This window comes from Pituophis catenifer, unplaced genomic scaffold (assembly GCF_029215685.1).
Source record: "Pituophis catenifer annectens isolate HBS135680 unplaced genomic scaffold, rPitCat1.0.hap2 SCAF_1, whole genome shotgun sequence".
Lineage (NCBI taxonomy): Eukaryota > Metazoa > Chordata > Lepidosauria > Squamata > Colubridae > Pituophis > Pituophis catenifer.
In genome coordinates, this window is record NW_027256881.1 from 88434039 (window position 1) to 88449340 (window position 15302).

General features: G+C 40.7%; 1 protein-coding gene across 2 annotated transcripts in view; it reads right to left on the reverse strand.

The window, feature by feature from the left end:
* The window catches only part of PDE7B (phosphodiesterase 7B), an 80781-nt gene that overhangs the window by 12220 nt on the left and 53259 nt on the right, over positions 1-15302 (reverse strand). For both annotated transcript variants that reach the window (XM_070952356.1, XM_070952349.1), the window contains 5 exons: positions 14686-14749; positions 11774-11869; positions 9193-9293; positions 4946-5077; positions 3094-3185 (listed from right to left, as the gene is read on the reverse strand). In XM_070952356.1, coding sequence (XP_070808457.1) covers positions 3094-3185; positions 4946-5077; positions 9193-9293; positions 11774-11869; positions 14686-14749 — 485 coding nt within the window. The remainder of the gene's footprint in view (positions 1-3093; positions 3186-4945; positions 5078-9192; positions 9294-11773; positions 11870-14685; positions 14750-15302) is intronic.

The window sequence follows — 15302 nt, forward strand, 5'->3', positions numbered from 1 at the left end:
TCACTTAGCTCCTTGGTTCTCCGAGGAGCTGAGAGAGATGAAGCGCCGGAAAAGACTCCTAGAGAGCGGTTGGAGGGCCAGCCGTTCCGAATCCGACTTGACACTGGTAAGGTCTCATATTAAGATCTACCTAGTGGCGATAAAAGCGGCGAAATCTAGCTATTTTGCCGCTCTTATCGCGTCATCAGATAACCGCCCAGCCGCCCTGTTCAGGGTGACCCGCTCCCTTCTCCATCTGGGAGCGCGGGAGGACCCCTTGCAGGGCCGAGCTGAGGATTTTGTACAGTATCTGGATGATAAAATAACTCAGATTCGGGAAGACTTGGCCACTGACTGGGTTAGTTCAGATGAGATGACTGAGGCAGGCCTTGAGAGTGTTATCTGGGAGGAGTTCGATCCTGTGGCTCCTGAGGACGTGGACAGGATCTTGGGACGGCTGAACGCCACCACATGTTTATTGGACCCGTGTCCCTCCTGGTTGGTGCTGGCTTCCTGGGAGGTTACATGAGGCTGGCTCCAGGGAATTATCAACGCTTCTTTGAGTGAGGGTGTCCTGCCGGCCGCCTTGAAAGAGGCGGTGGTGAGGCCTCTCCTCAAGAAGCCATCCCTGGATCCCGCTGTTTTGGCTAACTATCGTCCAGTCTCCAACCTTCGCTTTATTGCGAAGGTTGTTGGGAGTGTGGTGGCGCGACAGCTTCCACAGTACCTGGATGAAGCTGTCTATTTGGATCCGCTCCAGTCCGGCTTCAGACCTGGGTACAGCACTGAAACGGCATTGGTCGCGTTGGTGGATGAGCTCTGGAGGGCTCGGGATAGGGGTTATTCCTCTATCCTGGTCCTGTTAGACGTCTCAGCGGCTTTTGATACCATCGACCATGGTATCATGTTGTGCCGGCTGGAGGGACTGGGAGTGGGGGCACCGTTTTGCGGTGGTTCTCCTCCTATCTCTCCGACCGGTTGCAATCCGTGTTGACAGGGGGACAGCGGTCGACCCCGAGGCGCCTTGTTTGTGGGGTGCCACAAGGGTCGGTCCTCTTGCCCCTCCTGTTCAACATTTATGTGAAGCCACTGGGTGAGATCATCCGTGGTTTTGGGGTGGAGTTCCATCAGTACGCTGATGATACTCAGCTGTACATCTCCACCCCAGACCATCCCAACGATGCCTTGGAAGTGATGTCCCAGTGCCTGGAGGCCGTGCGGGTCTGGATGGGGAGAAACAGGCTTCGACTCAACCCTTCCAAGACCGAGTGGCTGTGGCTGCCGGCGTCCTGATATAGCCAGCTGACGCCATCGCTGGTTATTGGGGGCGAATCACTGGCCCCCATGGAAAGGGCCCGCAACTTGGGTGTCCTCCTGGACGCACGGCTGTCTTTAGAAGGGCATATGACGGCCGTGGCCAGGGGGGCTTTTTATCAGGTTCGCCTGATACGCCAGTTGCGCCTTTCCACTTGTGGAAAGTGCTGATCCACTTTCTGGATCGGGACTGCCTACGCACAGTCACTCAAGCACTCGTCACCTCTCATCTGGACTATTGTAATGCTCTCTACATGGGGCTCCCCTTGGGGTACACCCGGAGGCTCCAACTGGTGCAGAATGCGGCTGCGCGGGAGATTATGGGAGCGACGGGGTGCTCCCATGTGACTCCTCTCCTGCGCGAGCTGCATTGGCTTCCGGTGGACTTCCGGGTGGGTGCGCTTCAAGGTGTTGGTGATCACCTTTAAAGCGCTCCATGGCTTAGGGCCAGGGTACTTACGGGACCGCCTTCTGCCACCAATAGCCTCCCACCAGCCAGGTCGCTCCCACAGAGAGGGCCTCATCAGGGTGCCGTCGGCTAGACAATGCCGGCTGGCGACCCCCAGGAGGAGAGCCTTCTCTGTGGTGGCACCTACCCTTTGGAACAATCTACCCCCAGAGATACGAGTGATCTCCGACCTCCGGACTTTTCGTCGGGCCCTAAAAACTCATCTCTTTCAGTTAGCCAGTCTCTCTTGATTTTTTGATTTTATGGTTGATTTTAAATTTTGATATGGATTTTAAATTGATAAGTTTTAAACTATGGGCCAAATTTAATTATTTTAAATCTATTTTTAATCGTACTTTTTGTATACATGTTTTATTTTGGCTGTTCACCGCCCTGAGTCCGAAAGGAGAAGGGCGGTAAAGAAATTTGAATAATAAAAATAAATAAATAAATAAAATGGTGGGCATAATTGGAGTTATCCAAGCCCTGCCTATTTTTGCATATATGCGAGGCATGAGACACATCTTTAAAAAGGGTGGGGCTTCAATTGTCTAGCTGTGCCCACCATTTTGATGCCATTGACCCTTCTTGTGTACATCCCTGAGGAGCTCCATTTCATCTGGCTTATGATTAGGGCTGTGCAATGGAAGGATGCTTCAGAAACTGAATGAAGCACCTTCCCTGCAGCTCATTAAAACAGCTACATCTTTCTCCACAATCATACAGCCCTATTTCTCATAGCGCTGGTATAAATCTCACTAGAATCCTCCTATAGTTTCTCCCAGTTTGAATGAGGCAGCAAGCACTCTGGAGCGATGCTGAACAGTATTCCACACATGTACCCTAACTATGTGCTGGAGGTCCATGAGAATTCACTATTTTTGCTAGACAGAGATTTTGAATGTGGAGAAGGAAAATGTTTGGTATAGGGATTGCCCAGAACAACTGAGTAATGCCGTCAAATCGGGCAATTTCCAAGTTGCAATTTAATTTCCCCCCCCCAGACAAATGTGATTGGAAAGCATGCATGTATGCACACAGATGTGCATGCATCAACATACATACCACATCCACATGGATCACACAGGGATTACACATCATACTATATTCACAAATGTGGATCTTTTCAAAAGTTTTGAATCTGGTGCTTTTATAGTGTTCTTGGGCAAATGAATAGATAGGTAGATGAATAAATGAATGGACTCACAAATCAGGCTAGGCAAAACCCAAGCAAACTCACCATTCATTTGCACACCTGTTCATCCTATAAAGTGCACTGTAAAAACATTGCATTCAAAAAAGTTCTGGGAATCCACATGAGATCAGCTCATTTCCCAGAATCCGATGCTCACCTCTCTTCTTTCGGCAGATGTGCAAGGAGCCTTGATTCTCGAAGCATGCCTATTGTAGATCTCCAGTGATGGTTTTCTAATACAGAGACATTCTGGAAAAGGGAGGAAAAAAATGTAAAATTTAAAAAGCTCACCACACTGGAATGGATGCAATTTTAATAAAAAGAATAGGTGTATTTTAAAAAAAGACAAAGTATGAATTTACAAAGTAAAAAAGAATCAAAGTATGGTGTTGAGTAAGGCAGTGAGGTTGCCTAATAGTAGCCTTGCCTTTATTCACAGGACAATGATGTTTCTCCGTCCTTTTTCTTTACTTCTCTCTATAAGCCCTGACATTTCAAAGACTTTGCAGCCAGGTCTTAGATCATCCCAGCTGTATGCCTAACATTTGGCTGTGCCTTGTCAAAACTGATAGAGAAAGATGAGCTTGTCACAACCTAATCTCATCATCATTCTGTACTAGCCTTGGTACTGTGGCCCTGTCTGTTCCTTTATCTTTGAGTACAAGGACTGTCTAAATTGTTACATAGCTGACATCTCAGAGAAGGGAAGGAAAAATGGGGGTGAGGGAGAGACCTCAAGCTTTTTAAAAAGGGTATGCAGTTCTCCTCTCATTTCTGTAATGAGCTAATTGTAAAACTGGGATTCTGTTATAACCCATTCACACCTATTGACTGAGTTCCTTGGATGTATTTTACAACTGAAAGGCAAGTAAATTCCATCAGTGTTATATGCCGAGATAAGAGGGCCAACTAGGCTTGGGGATATCCAAATTCCAATCCCAACCATTGAGATCCCTCAGTAAGTTTAGCAGACATTATCGTTCAAGCCTACTTCATGAATTGTTGTGAAGACAAACATGTATTTATGGGAAAGGAGAGAGAAATGCTTGGAGAAAATATTGTCTAGGAATTCAACAAGTAAATGTGTTACTAAATTATGGACAACAGAGATTTATGTCTGGCAAGGTTCTATGCCAGCAGATAACACGTGTTGGATCCAGAGGCCATTTGGGTGGGGAACTGTTAAAAAACTATTAAATCATAAATAATGGTCTGTGCTACTATAGTTCTTTAGCCAAGGGTTAGAAATTTATAAAGCTAACACTGCTTACTGAATACAACCTCTGACACTGTTTATTAAAGAAAACTATGGAAGACTCATCTTACGTCTCAAATATATATTCAGTTATAACATTTGTCTTGGGACAGAATTCATGTAATCTTTGGCACAAATTATTTACAAATTATTTTTCTTCCTGATTTTGGACTATTAAATGTATGTTTGTTCCAAAATACTCTTGAAATCGATGCTCTCTGTTTGCCTCTAAATTTAATTTCTCAAAATTTTGAACAGAAAGTGTGACTTTTGAAACACAAAATTAACGATGACATTAAGCAATTTTGTGCCATTTTTCTTAGTTCATAGTACATAGCATAGGGAGTACCTATTCTCCAAGCCTATCTTTACAGCTATTAACTGTTTTTAATAAGGCACAATCTGCCTCCTTGTCATATTCTGCACTTTTTTCACCTCACTGTAGAATTATAAAGCTACTGTTTCACCTCATAAAAATAGGAATAAAAATAGAATTTTAGAAAGTTCTGTTTCCTATAAATACTATCCATATATATGGGGAGTAAATGAGTTGTGTGAATCGTTTCTGTAGGCAGGGATGACTGCTTCCCACATGTCACTGTCTACTGTATATCTTGAAAATAGTTCTGGAATAACTGAAACGTTGAAGTGACCATGGTAAAAAGAAGTGACTGGCAACCGCTAATACTATGCAGTCATAACAAAGCTGATTTGGAGAAAAAAAGCAACCATTTATACCAAAAGATATTCCCACCTGATATAAACCGGCAAGATGATGTTTAGTTTTTATCAAAAATGGCTGATTGACTCCTGGATGGTCTACATCATGTGCTGCAGCAGCCAGTAATCCAAGCATAACATCCAGAGGGGTGAGGAAGTTAGCAAGCTGGAGCATGTAAAAAGGGGTTCAGAGTTAAAGGTGATTGTGTTTTTGCAATATGTATTTTTACATATTACAATTACCATACATTGTAATCTCATGCACTGTGTTAAACTTTATTCAAGTTTTGTTGAATAACATTGGGCCTAGTTCACACACAATGTTAAGTTTAACATTGGGTCTTAAACCACTGGTTCCCTCATCACACTAAGCTATGGCTTGTTTCCACTCAAGTTACCATAGCTGAACAAGCCATAGTGGCAGTGGTGAAATCCAAATTTTTTTACTACCGGTTCTGTGGGCGTGGCTTGGTGGGCATGGTATGGCTTGGTGAGCATGGCTTGGTGGATGTGGCAGGGGAAGGATACTGCAAAATCTCCACTCCCTCCCCACTCTGGGACCAGCCAGAGATGGTATTTGTCGGTTCTCTGAACTGCTCAAAATTTCGACTACCGGTTCTCCAGAACCTGTCAGAACCTGCTGGATTTCACCCCTGCATAATGGCCATAATTTATAAAGCACAATGGATGAATTCACGTATTACATTAATTCAAAGCCAAGCAACCATAATGGCTCTTTGTAAACCCATTTTTCAGCAGAGCCAGGAGTGTTTTCCACTTTATACCATCACTCCCTATTACTCAACTTTAGCAAAAAAAAAAAAAAGTGAATTGCCATTTTTTTAAAGGAACTATTAAATAGTGATATGAAAGTTATATGTCAATATCTTTTTTTGGAAAGCATGCTGCCAAAGCCTGATGGCGATATGAGTACCAATATAATTTTAGCAGGTACTTTGATGCTGCAGCTGATACAGATGTAATGGTGCACAAAATATGTGAACAATTAAAAAGTCCTGCAGAGCCCATCAGAAAGATCTGGATGCAGCCACAACCATACCATCAAAGTCCTGCCCCCTTTTTGGTGCATTATACAGTACATGATGCTTCAATCACATAGTCACATTTGCTTTCCAGAGTTTTTTCTGTTTCCTTCTTTTCCCCACTTCCCTTCCTTTGGGGAACACCTCTGGGATACTAAGTTATAACCAATGTAAAAACAACAACAACACTTTTGATTTCTAAAGAAGACCAATGAAAACAGCTTTCTCTATTGCAGCCCCTACCCTCTGGAACAGCACTGCTCCCATTCTGAGAACAGAATAATAGAGTTGGAAGGGACCTTGGACGTTTAACCTTCTGTTCAAGCAGGAAACTCTATACCATTTCATACAAATGATTGTCCAGTTTCTTCTTAAACCTCCAGTGATGGAGAACCCACAACTTCTGGAGGCAAGCAATTCCACTGGCTAATTGTTCTCACTGTCTGGAAATTTCTCCTTAGTTCTAGGTTGCTTCTCTCCTTGATTAGTTTCCATCCATTGCTTCTTGCCCCACCTTCTGGTGCTTTGATAAATAGGTTGACCCCCTCTTTTTTGTGGCAGCCCCTCAAATATTGGAACACTGCTATCATGTCACCTCTGATCCTTCTTTTCACTAGACCCAGGTGAAAGGTCCTGCAACCGTTCTTCATATGTTTTAGCCTCCAATCCCCTAATCATCTTTGCTGCTCTTTTCTCCACTCTTTCTAGAGTCTCAACATCTTTTTTAAATTGTGGCAATCTAAACTGGAGGCAGTATTCCAAGTATGGTTTTACCAAGGCATTATAAAGCCGTACTAATACTTCATGTCAACTTAATTCTATCCCTCTGTTAATGCATCCTAGGATTGCATTGGCTTTTTTGGTGGCTGCAGCACACTGCTGACTCGTATTTAAGCGATTGTCCACTAGGATTCCAAGATCTTCCTGCTGTTACTGCTATTGAGCCAGGTACCACTTATTTTATACCTGCAGATTTGGTTTTTCTTGCCTAAGTGTAAAAACTTACTCTTCTCACCATTGAATTTCATTTTGTTAAGGTAGGGCTCAGTGTTCAAGTCTGTTGAGATCCTTCTGGATCTTGAGCCTATCTTCTGGGGTATTGGCTATTCCTGCCAGCTGTTGTCTGGAAATCTGATGAGTTCCCCTTAAATTCTCTCATCTAAACAATTTATGAAGATATTGAAGTGTACCCCGCTGGTTCTTTCTTTCCATGTAGTTCCATTAAGGGCTAGATAAAGTCAGCAAGCACCTTCTGCTTATTTGTTAAATTTGTTTGCTGCCCATCTCGCCTTGGGTGACTTACAACAGTAAAACGGAAAAAAAATAATAAAAATGTCACCATAACAATAGTAAAGCAATGAAACATAAAAAATAAGATTAAGAATAAGGTTAAGGTTAAAAATAAGGTTCCAGAAAGCTCTGAAAACCTGGCTTGGGGTTGAAGTTTATTATTTGATTAGGGACCTTATTTTATTTTGTTTGATTTTTGCTGCCCATAAGTTTATTTTAGTCTGGGCTGTCTGATTTGAAGTGTATATGCTTTTTTAATGTTCTTTTCTACTTTTATATGCCCCCAGAGTCTATTGGAGTTGGGAGGACAATAAATTCAAATAAATAAGCAAATAAATAAATCAGAGTCTTAGACCAGATACGGTGTGTAACTTTGGGAAACAAGCAATGCTATTTTAATTCTGGCAAATATTCTGTAAAGTTCAATTTGTCGGGGTTTTTTTTGGGAGGGGGGCTAGAAAGTAGCATTTTGTTTTATAATATTTATTGAAAAAAGTATTGTATTTGTATTATGGGCATAAAAAAGCACGTCTACTCAGGACAGATGTAAAAGAAAGGGATTGGGTGATAATTGAATAATCTGTGAAAAAATACATTTTTCCAGAACTGTTGTAGCTGTTTTCATTTTTGTTGGGAATAAATGCAAAAAAATATTTTCCATTTTCTATTTTCCTCTTTTGTTTCCACTGGGCTTTTTCACCTAGAATCACTTTACCCCATTGACTTGTGGATTATATTATCTTTCAGTTACCAGGGAAAAAGACTAAAGGTTGTATCTAAATTGCAAGCAGCTGAATAGGAGAAAAAGTTTGGAATGTTTCAGATATTTTATGTGACCAATGATATCTCAGGTGAAGAATGTTAGTAATTTTAAAAAACTATGCTGGGGGATTCTGCTTATCTTGCTAATAGCAATGGGAAATTTCATGGAGAGTAGTATATTTAAAAATGAGAATCAATAGAACCAAGATTGCTCCCCCCCCCTTGCAGGTCTTCTTTGTTAATTGTTTTTTTGAAGTTTCTGTCCCAACATGTTGAACTTCAGGTCAGTGGAAAAAAAAATCCAAGAAGTGCATTTGCAGGAATGAATTGGGTACAAAGAACTCTTAAACATGTCTCTTTTCTCTTCAGCCTGTTAATGTCTTTCTCTAATAATTTGCTTTTTCAGCAAATGCGGATTGGCATTATTCATCTACTGCTTTAATGGCCCAGTTTGACTGTAATATTAAACTCTGTATTATGGTCATGAACTGGCATAGGTTTTAGGCTTGTAGGCTTTCCATTTGCCTTTTGTTTCTCTTGGCATTTCTGCAAAAAAAGAATCTGGAAGCATCTACTTCCAACTGTAAACAAATCAGACTTCATTTATCTGAAAATCAGGAAATGCTGGTTAGTTTCAAGTTTTCAAAACACTGACAAAAGAACCCAAGACCAAACGTTGGCAAGTTTTTCTGGACTGTTAACACCCTTTCTTTCAAACTACTTTGGGCCAAAGATGATTTAGAATTGCCTAAATCCCACAAAACTTGTACCAGACCATCAACATCTCTCCAACTTGGGTGAGAACTTTGTCAAATTTGTTTTATGAGATCTCAGGGTTTGTTTGTTTGTTTTGGCTTCCTGATGAAAGATCTTCTAACTTTTTTTACAATCTCACAAAGTGTTGGACAATTTTTCAAAACATTGATGGGCTGGGCTGTCTCTTGGCGAAAAACCTATTCTCCCCTAATGTCACCCTTCTGGATAAGTTCTATTTTTAAGATTGGTTTGAATGGCTGCATCCTTTTTTGTTCTGTATGTTCCATCCTTCAGGTGGAATGAGCATTGGAGATTCCATTGGCGGCTTTTACTGACATAAATACAATTGTGGAACACTTTTATTTTCTCAGTAAAATGAATTCATTGCCGTGTGGTCTATGGAAATTCTCAGCTAAGCTTGTGTGGTTACCTTAGCCTCTTTTAAGTAGCAGTGCATAGCTTGCGTGACATCAGCAGCATGGACAGCATTGTGATACGGGTTTTGGCTGTGATAATCTTCCTGCACCATACCTAGAAGCAACAGAAGAGAAATGAACCTTTTCATCAACCTTTGGGTATCTCCGTGATTCAGATGCTTTTAAAATTTTGAGCTGATAGCTAAAACTTAAACTGGAGCTTTTTCTAAAATTGCAAGAGTTTATTATTCCTTTGGTTAAAGAGAAAATCTATACCATAGAAAAGATTTGTTTCTAAATCACTTTTTATTGCTTTTAATGAAAGCAATAAAATTCAGAAGAAAAAAAATAAATACCTTAAGGGGAAAAAAGAAAGGACGACAATCTACAATGCTTTATTATTATTCAAGAATGATTTTCTCTATGGATCGAAGTGCTCCCTGATCTAAGGCTTAGCAGCACCTGTTATTCCCAAACCCAGATAGCAGTCACATTATTTACTCTTTTGAAAAAGTGGTACTGCCTACTTCAGTTAGTATGAGGGAGGACAAACTACATGAGAACTGCGTGAATTTGATTAACGCACCAGTATTTTTGTACTATCATTATTATAGTCATAGGTTGTAGTCATAGTATAATAAGCAGAAACTAGGCATAATCTGACCAATCTCTTTTCTAAATTGCTCTTTGCTATGTCAAGTAAAACCTCCATGATTGTAAATAGACATGTACCCTGAACTATAAAATCACACTCTTTGAGAAGCATAAACAAACTTTCTTTTCTAATGTCCCAATATTACTCAGACTTTTGCATAATATTCCCTTAATTTCTGTATTCACATGAATAACAGAATCACAGAGTTGAAAGGGACCTCAGAGGTCTTCGAGTCCAATCCCCTGCTCAAGCAGGAAATCCTATGCCATTTCAGACAAATGGTTATCCACTTTCTTCTTAAAAACTTCCAATATTGGAGCACCCACCACCTCTGGAGGCAAGTCGTTCCAATGATTAATCGTTCTGACTGTCTAATTTTTCATTAGTTCTAGGTTGGTTCTCTCCTTGACTAGTTTCAGCATGATTCATGATAATTTCAACAAGATTCATGTTGAATCTGAATAAGAGATGGTGTATTTTTTGTATAAAAACACGCCCCTGTATGTTGAGCATGCATTCACCTCCTACACAATTGTTCTGGGCTAAGTAGAGCCACCAGGAATAGCCTGTGAGATTCCCCTCACACCCCACTCTAACCCTAACTTTCAAGAGCTTCTTTTCATATTTAGGGTTCAGCTCTGAAATATACCACCGTTCAGGGGTGGTAGTTACTTTTATTACCGATGATAGTTACTTTTATTACCGGTTCGCAACGGGAGCCCATGTGCTCCCGTTGCGAACCGGTAGTAAAGGTAATTAGAATCCACCCCTGGAAGAAACCTGCATTGGTCAGACCTTCTGGGCACCAGACTTGAAGAAGGCTTCAGAGAAAATGGAAGTCCTGAAAGAAGAGATTAAGAAGCGGCACTACAAAGAAGATAGCTAAGTCTTATTCTCAATCTTCACGGACTGCAGGGCAAGAATAATTGTCCTCAGTTACAGGAAGGCAGATTATAGGTAAACATTAGGAAAATGTTCCTATGAGTAAAAGCAGTTTGATAGTGGTAGCAATGATTTAGGAAAGTAACAGCTACCCTTAATAGAACATACATTATCTGGAATATCTGGGAATCCCTTGATATCAAAGTAATTAGTAGACAAACAAATTTACATCCCTTATTCAATTTGATGTTGAAATGGCTCCTTTATAGCCATATAAATGAATCTGTATGACTATAGGAAGATTGTTTTAAATGGATGCATGGCAAATTCATTTCTGTAGTGAGGCAAAGAAAAGACCACACACTTTGATTTGGATTTTACTTTTTCAGTCTAGCACTTTCAGACTCTTAAACTATTCGGGTTTCCTAGTCCTGTAATAGTCACATTTCAGCTGGAAGATTGGCAGCGAGGTTCTTTTGCTCTTTTGGCTCTTGTTAGCAACAGAAGTGAGAATTCTACCACTTTGCTGCTAAACTTTGATTGCGCCAAGTAGTTGTTCAATTTCACTTCGCAGAGAAGCGATAAATAAACTGTTGCACTAACCTGGTGTTTAAAACGAATGTATTTTATAAACCTTTTCCCACCTAAGAAAAATAAAAGTAAAGGTGGGACAAATGGGACTGGGGAAAATGGCCATGAGCACAGACACAGCCTATGGATAGCCATGAAGTCAAAATGAAGCAGGCAAAATTGTGTTGCTTCCCACCAAAATAATAAAAAAAAGCAAAAAGCCAGTCAGAGTCTATGAAACTGCAGCAGTACGCAAATTGGATGGCTGCACAAATGGAGATAGATAGATAGATAGATAGATAGATAGATAGATAGATAGATAGATAGATAGATAGATACAGTAGACAGATAGACAGACAGACAGACAGACAGACAGACAGACAGACGAGAGATGGATCAGAGAGAGATGATAAATAGATAGATTGATGATAGATAAAGAGATAGAGAGATAGCACCAACATTGACAAGTGATGAAAGAATGTGCTTACCTAAAAATCTGTATAATGTAACCATATCTAACTGAAAATGATGAATAAGTCCATGTATATTAAAAAGGTGGCACAACAAGGTTACCAGGCTGTTTCCTGAAAGAACAAAAAGGGCATATCAGTTACTTGCATTTACTATACCATGAAGTAGGTAGAATTCAGGCTCTGTAACTCTAGAAATCTTCCCAGTAGTTTTTGATTACTTAAACAAGTAGTGGTGTAAGTTTATGGAGACAAGACAAATTCCCAGCTAGCATGGCAGCTAAAGTCATTTCTAGAACATCTGGAGGGCTGATAGCAAGAACATCCTTCTACCCACTTTCTAGCAGTATTGAGACAACTTCAGATATGAAACAAGGGTATTTCTTATATTTGCCACATGGACAGATGAATATAAGTAGTCTTCAACTTACAACCATGATTGGGACCACATTTCTGTTGTTAAGCAAGATGGTTGTTAACTGACTTGCTTCCAATTTTACAACCTTTTTTTTGCTATGTTGTTAAGAGAATCACTGCAGTTGTTAAATGAATATGGATTGCCATTGACTTTACTTGTTGGAAGCTGGTTGGGAAGGTCGCAAATATGACCGCAGGACATTGCAACCATCATAAATACATGTTGGTTGCCAAGTACCCAAATTTTGATCATGTGGGATGCTACCATGGTCGTAAGAGTGGGTATCAACTCTGAAGTTGGCCTGACCGAAGCCATTTTGTCCGCTTCAGTGTTGCCATACTGGAGCTGAGGGTCAGGGAGGGGGGATTTGAAATAGCGGGATTTTTGTAGCCAAAACAAAATACTTTCTCACACCTGGTTGGAAGGAGGCGGAGTGATGCCACCTGACTGTCAGACAGCACGATGTTTGGACCATGTGACTGATTTTTTTTGAGAAAGTGGAAAATCTTTTACTTTTAATATAGTGAAAACCATGGGAGTTTTCAGAGTCAGTTTTCACCCGATATGTGCCAACAGGATATTTCCAATAAAAGTAATCTTTGAGGAATTCAATTGCCTCGAAGTCTTGCTTGCAATGGATTTATTACTTGTAACCAGTGGTGAAATACAATTGTTTTTACTACTGGTTCTGTGGGCGTGGCTTGGTGGGAGTGGCAGGGGAACAATACTGCAAAATCTCCATTCCCACCCGACTCCAGAGGAAGGAAACTGCAAAATATCCATTCCCACCCCACTCCAGGGGAAGGATTCCAAAATCCCCATTCCCACCCCACTCCGGGGGAAGGATATTGCAAAATCTCCATTCCCACCCTACTCTGGGGCCAGCCAGAGGTGGTATTTGCCAGTTCTCTGCACTACTCAAAATTTCCACTACCGGTTCTCCGAACTCCTCAAAATTTCTGCTATCGGTTCTCCAGAATCTGTCAGAACCTGCTGGATTTCACCCCTGCTTGGAACCCTGACAGTGGGGACCAGTCATAAACCCAAATTTTGATTATGTGACTGTGAGGATGCTGTGATGGTCATAAGTGTGGGAACCAGTCAGAAATCACTTTTTTCCCAGTGCCATTATAACATTAAACAGTTTACCGAATGAATGGTTGTAAGTCAAGGATGACCTACATATTTTTGCGATTGGAAGAACATGTCCAGGAGTTTTCATGGATGTCCAAACATTCTATTCTTTTCACACTGATTCTTTGCTGAAGACTGCCTATACTTCATGGACGTTCCAGGTATTAACAGAGGATTCTGGGTATGTACCAGTGGTGGGTTGCTACCGGTTCGCCCCGGATTGGGCGAACCGGTAGCAGTGATGGCGGGAGGCTCCGCCCACCCACCCAGACATCTCTGCATATGCACTTCGCTCATGGGCGCAGGCGCATTCGTGGGCACGCACAACGCTGTGCCCACGAACGCGCACACGCCCATGAGCAAACCGGTAGTGACAGGATTTTTTGCTCTCAAGGAACCACACTGCTCATTGTACCAGAAAGATGGGCTACAGTCAGCAGGCTGCCTTTTATGCAATATATCTGTTATTATCACATTTCTTCTGAAGGGGAAAGACACAGTAGGCTGCATATTGAACGAAAGCCAGAATTCACACCAAAGGCTGAGCTGCAAAAATAATCTTGTACCATTATGGTCAGAGCAATGCATTTTGAAAGTTTTTTTTTTTTTAAAAAAAACTCATCCAGGATACTTTGAGCAAAAGTAAGAGATAAGCATCACCCTGAATTTTATAGGACTTTTTTTTGGGGGGGGGCAGGGATATGGACCACTTATGAAAGTGTGTGTGTGGGGAGGAATTGTGGCCCCAGTCTTCCTCCTGACATAATAGCCTAAAGGCTGATTCTAATCGACTAATTTTAAAGTTATATCTAAAGTCACACAAATTACTAAGAAAGCAGTTGTTGGATTTTGTTTGTTTTGCTTTAAAAATAACAAACACTATCAGTAGGAGCAAGATAAGATGGTTGTTTTTAACAGGATCTGGGTGATAAAGAGAGAAGATTGAGGCCTAGCATATACTGAGCCAGGAAATTAGAAGACTAAAAGTGTCAATGACAACAAGAAACGACATGCACGTGCTGTGAACTTGCACAAATCTCTACAGACTTTTGATATCAATTCAGGTATCTCTTCTTTTCCCTTTATTTCTTTTTTGTCCACAGTTACAGAGTTGGTATCTTTTTTTACCAACAAGAGCCAAGATGTTCTGCATAGGGTAAATTCCAGGATATAGGATAGTACCATCACAGCTGTAAAAAGGCATTTTTGTAGTCTTCTGTCCTGTCTGTTTAGGCTATTTCTCTTCATGTTGTGCAAGAAGAAAAGTTTTAACAAGGCAAGCTTTAAGGTTGAAGGAACAACCTTGAGTGCAATCAGTGAAAACATGGAACATTACTGTTAACGAAATAGCATTTTGTGCTGATTCTTTGTACCTTACCATTTGTCAAGCGGTCGAACAGGAAAATGTCAAAATCCCACATTCCCACTTTGGATAACATATGCTGGAAATAGAAAGATAAAGTGCAGAATAATTTGTATGTGCCAATTAAAATGTAAAGTGCTTTCTATTAAAATGAGCAGGATACAATAATTTCACAAAGAAAACCTAATCTCGAATTAGAATTACCCTGGAAATCAAGTTTTATACTTGCAATATAGGTGATTTATCCCAATTTAAGTATTTAAATATGGCAGTTGCACAGCATGAAGTTACATAGGAGTTACTCCCCCACCCCCCTATTCTGAGTAGGTAGGGGAATGGGATCATGTTATGACAACATGTAGGAACTGAAGCAATTTCCCCTTTTTCATGTCTTATTTGACAAGGTCTTGCCATTAAGAGTCCCAACTTTTCTGAAAGCTTTACACATTTTTTTAAAAGTTTTTTTTATTAAATATACAGTTAAAAACATTGGACATAGTGCGGCTTCTCTGGTTCCAACATTTCCATCAAATTTTTCCTTACAACAACTACAATTCATATTCGATATATACCTTTGTACAATCTATCAAAATTCAGCTACATAAATCTCTTCGTCTATAGAAATTACATTC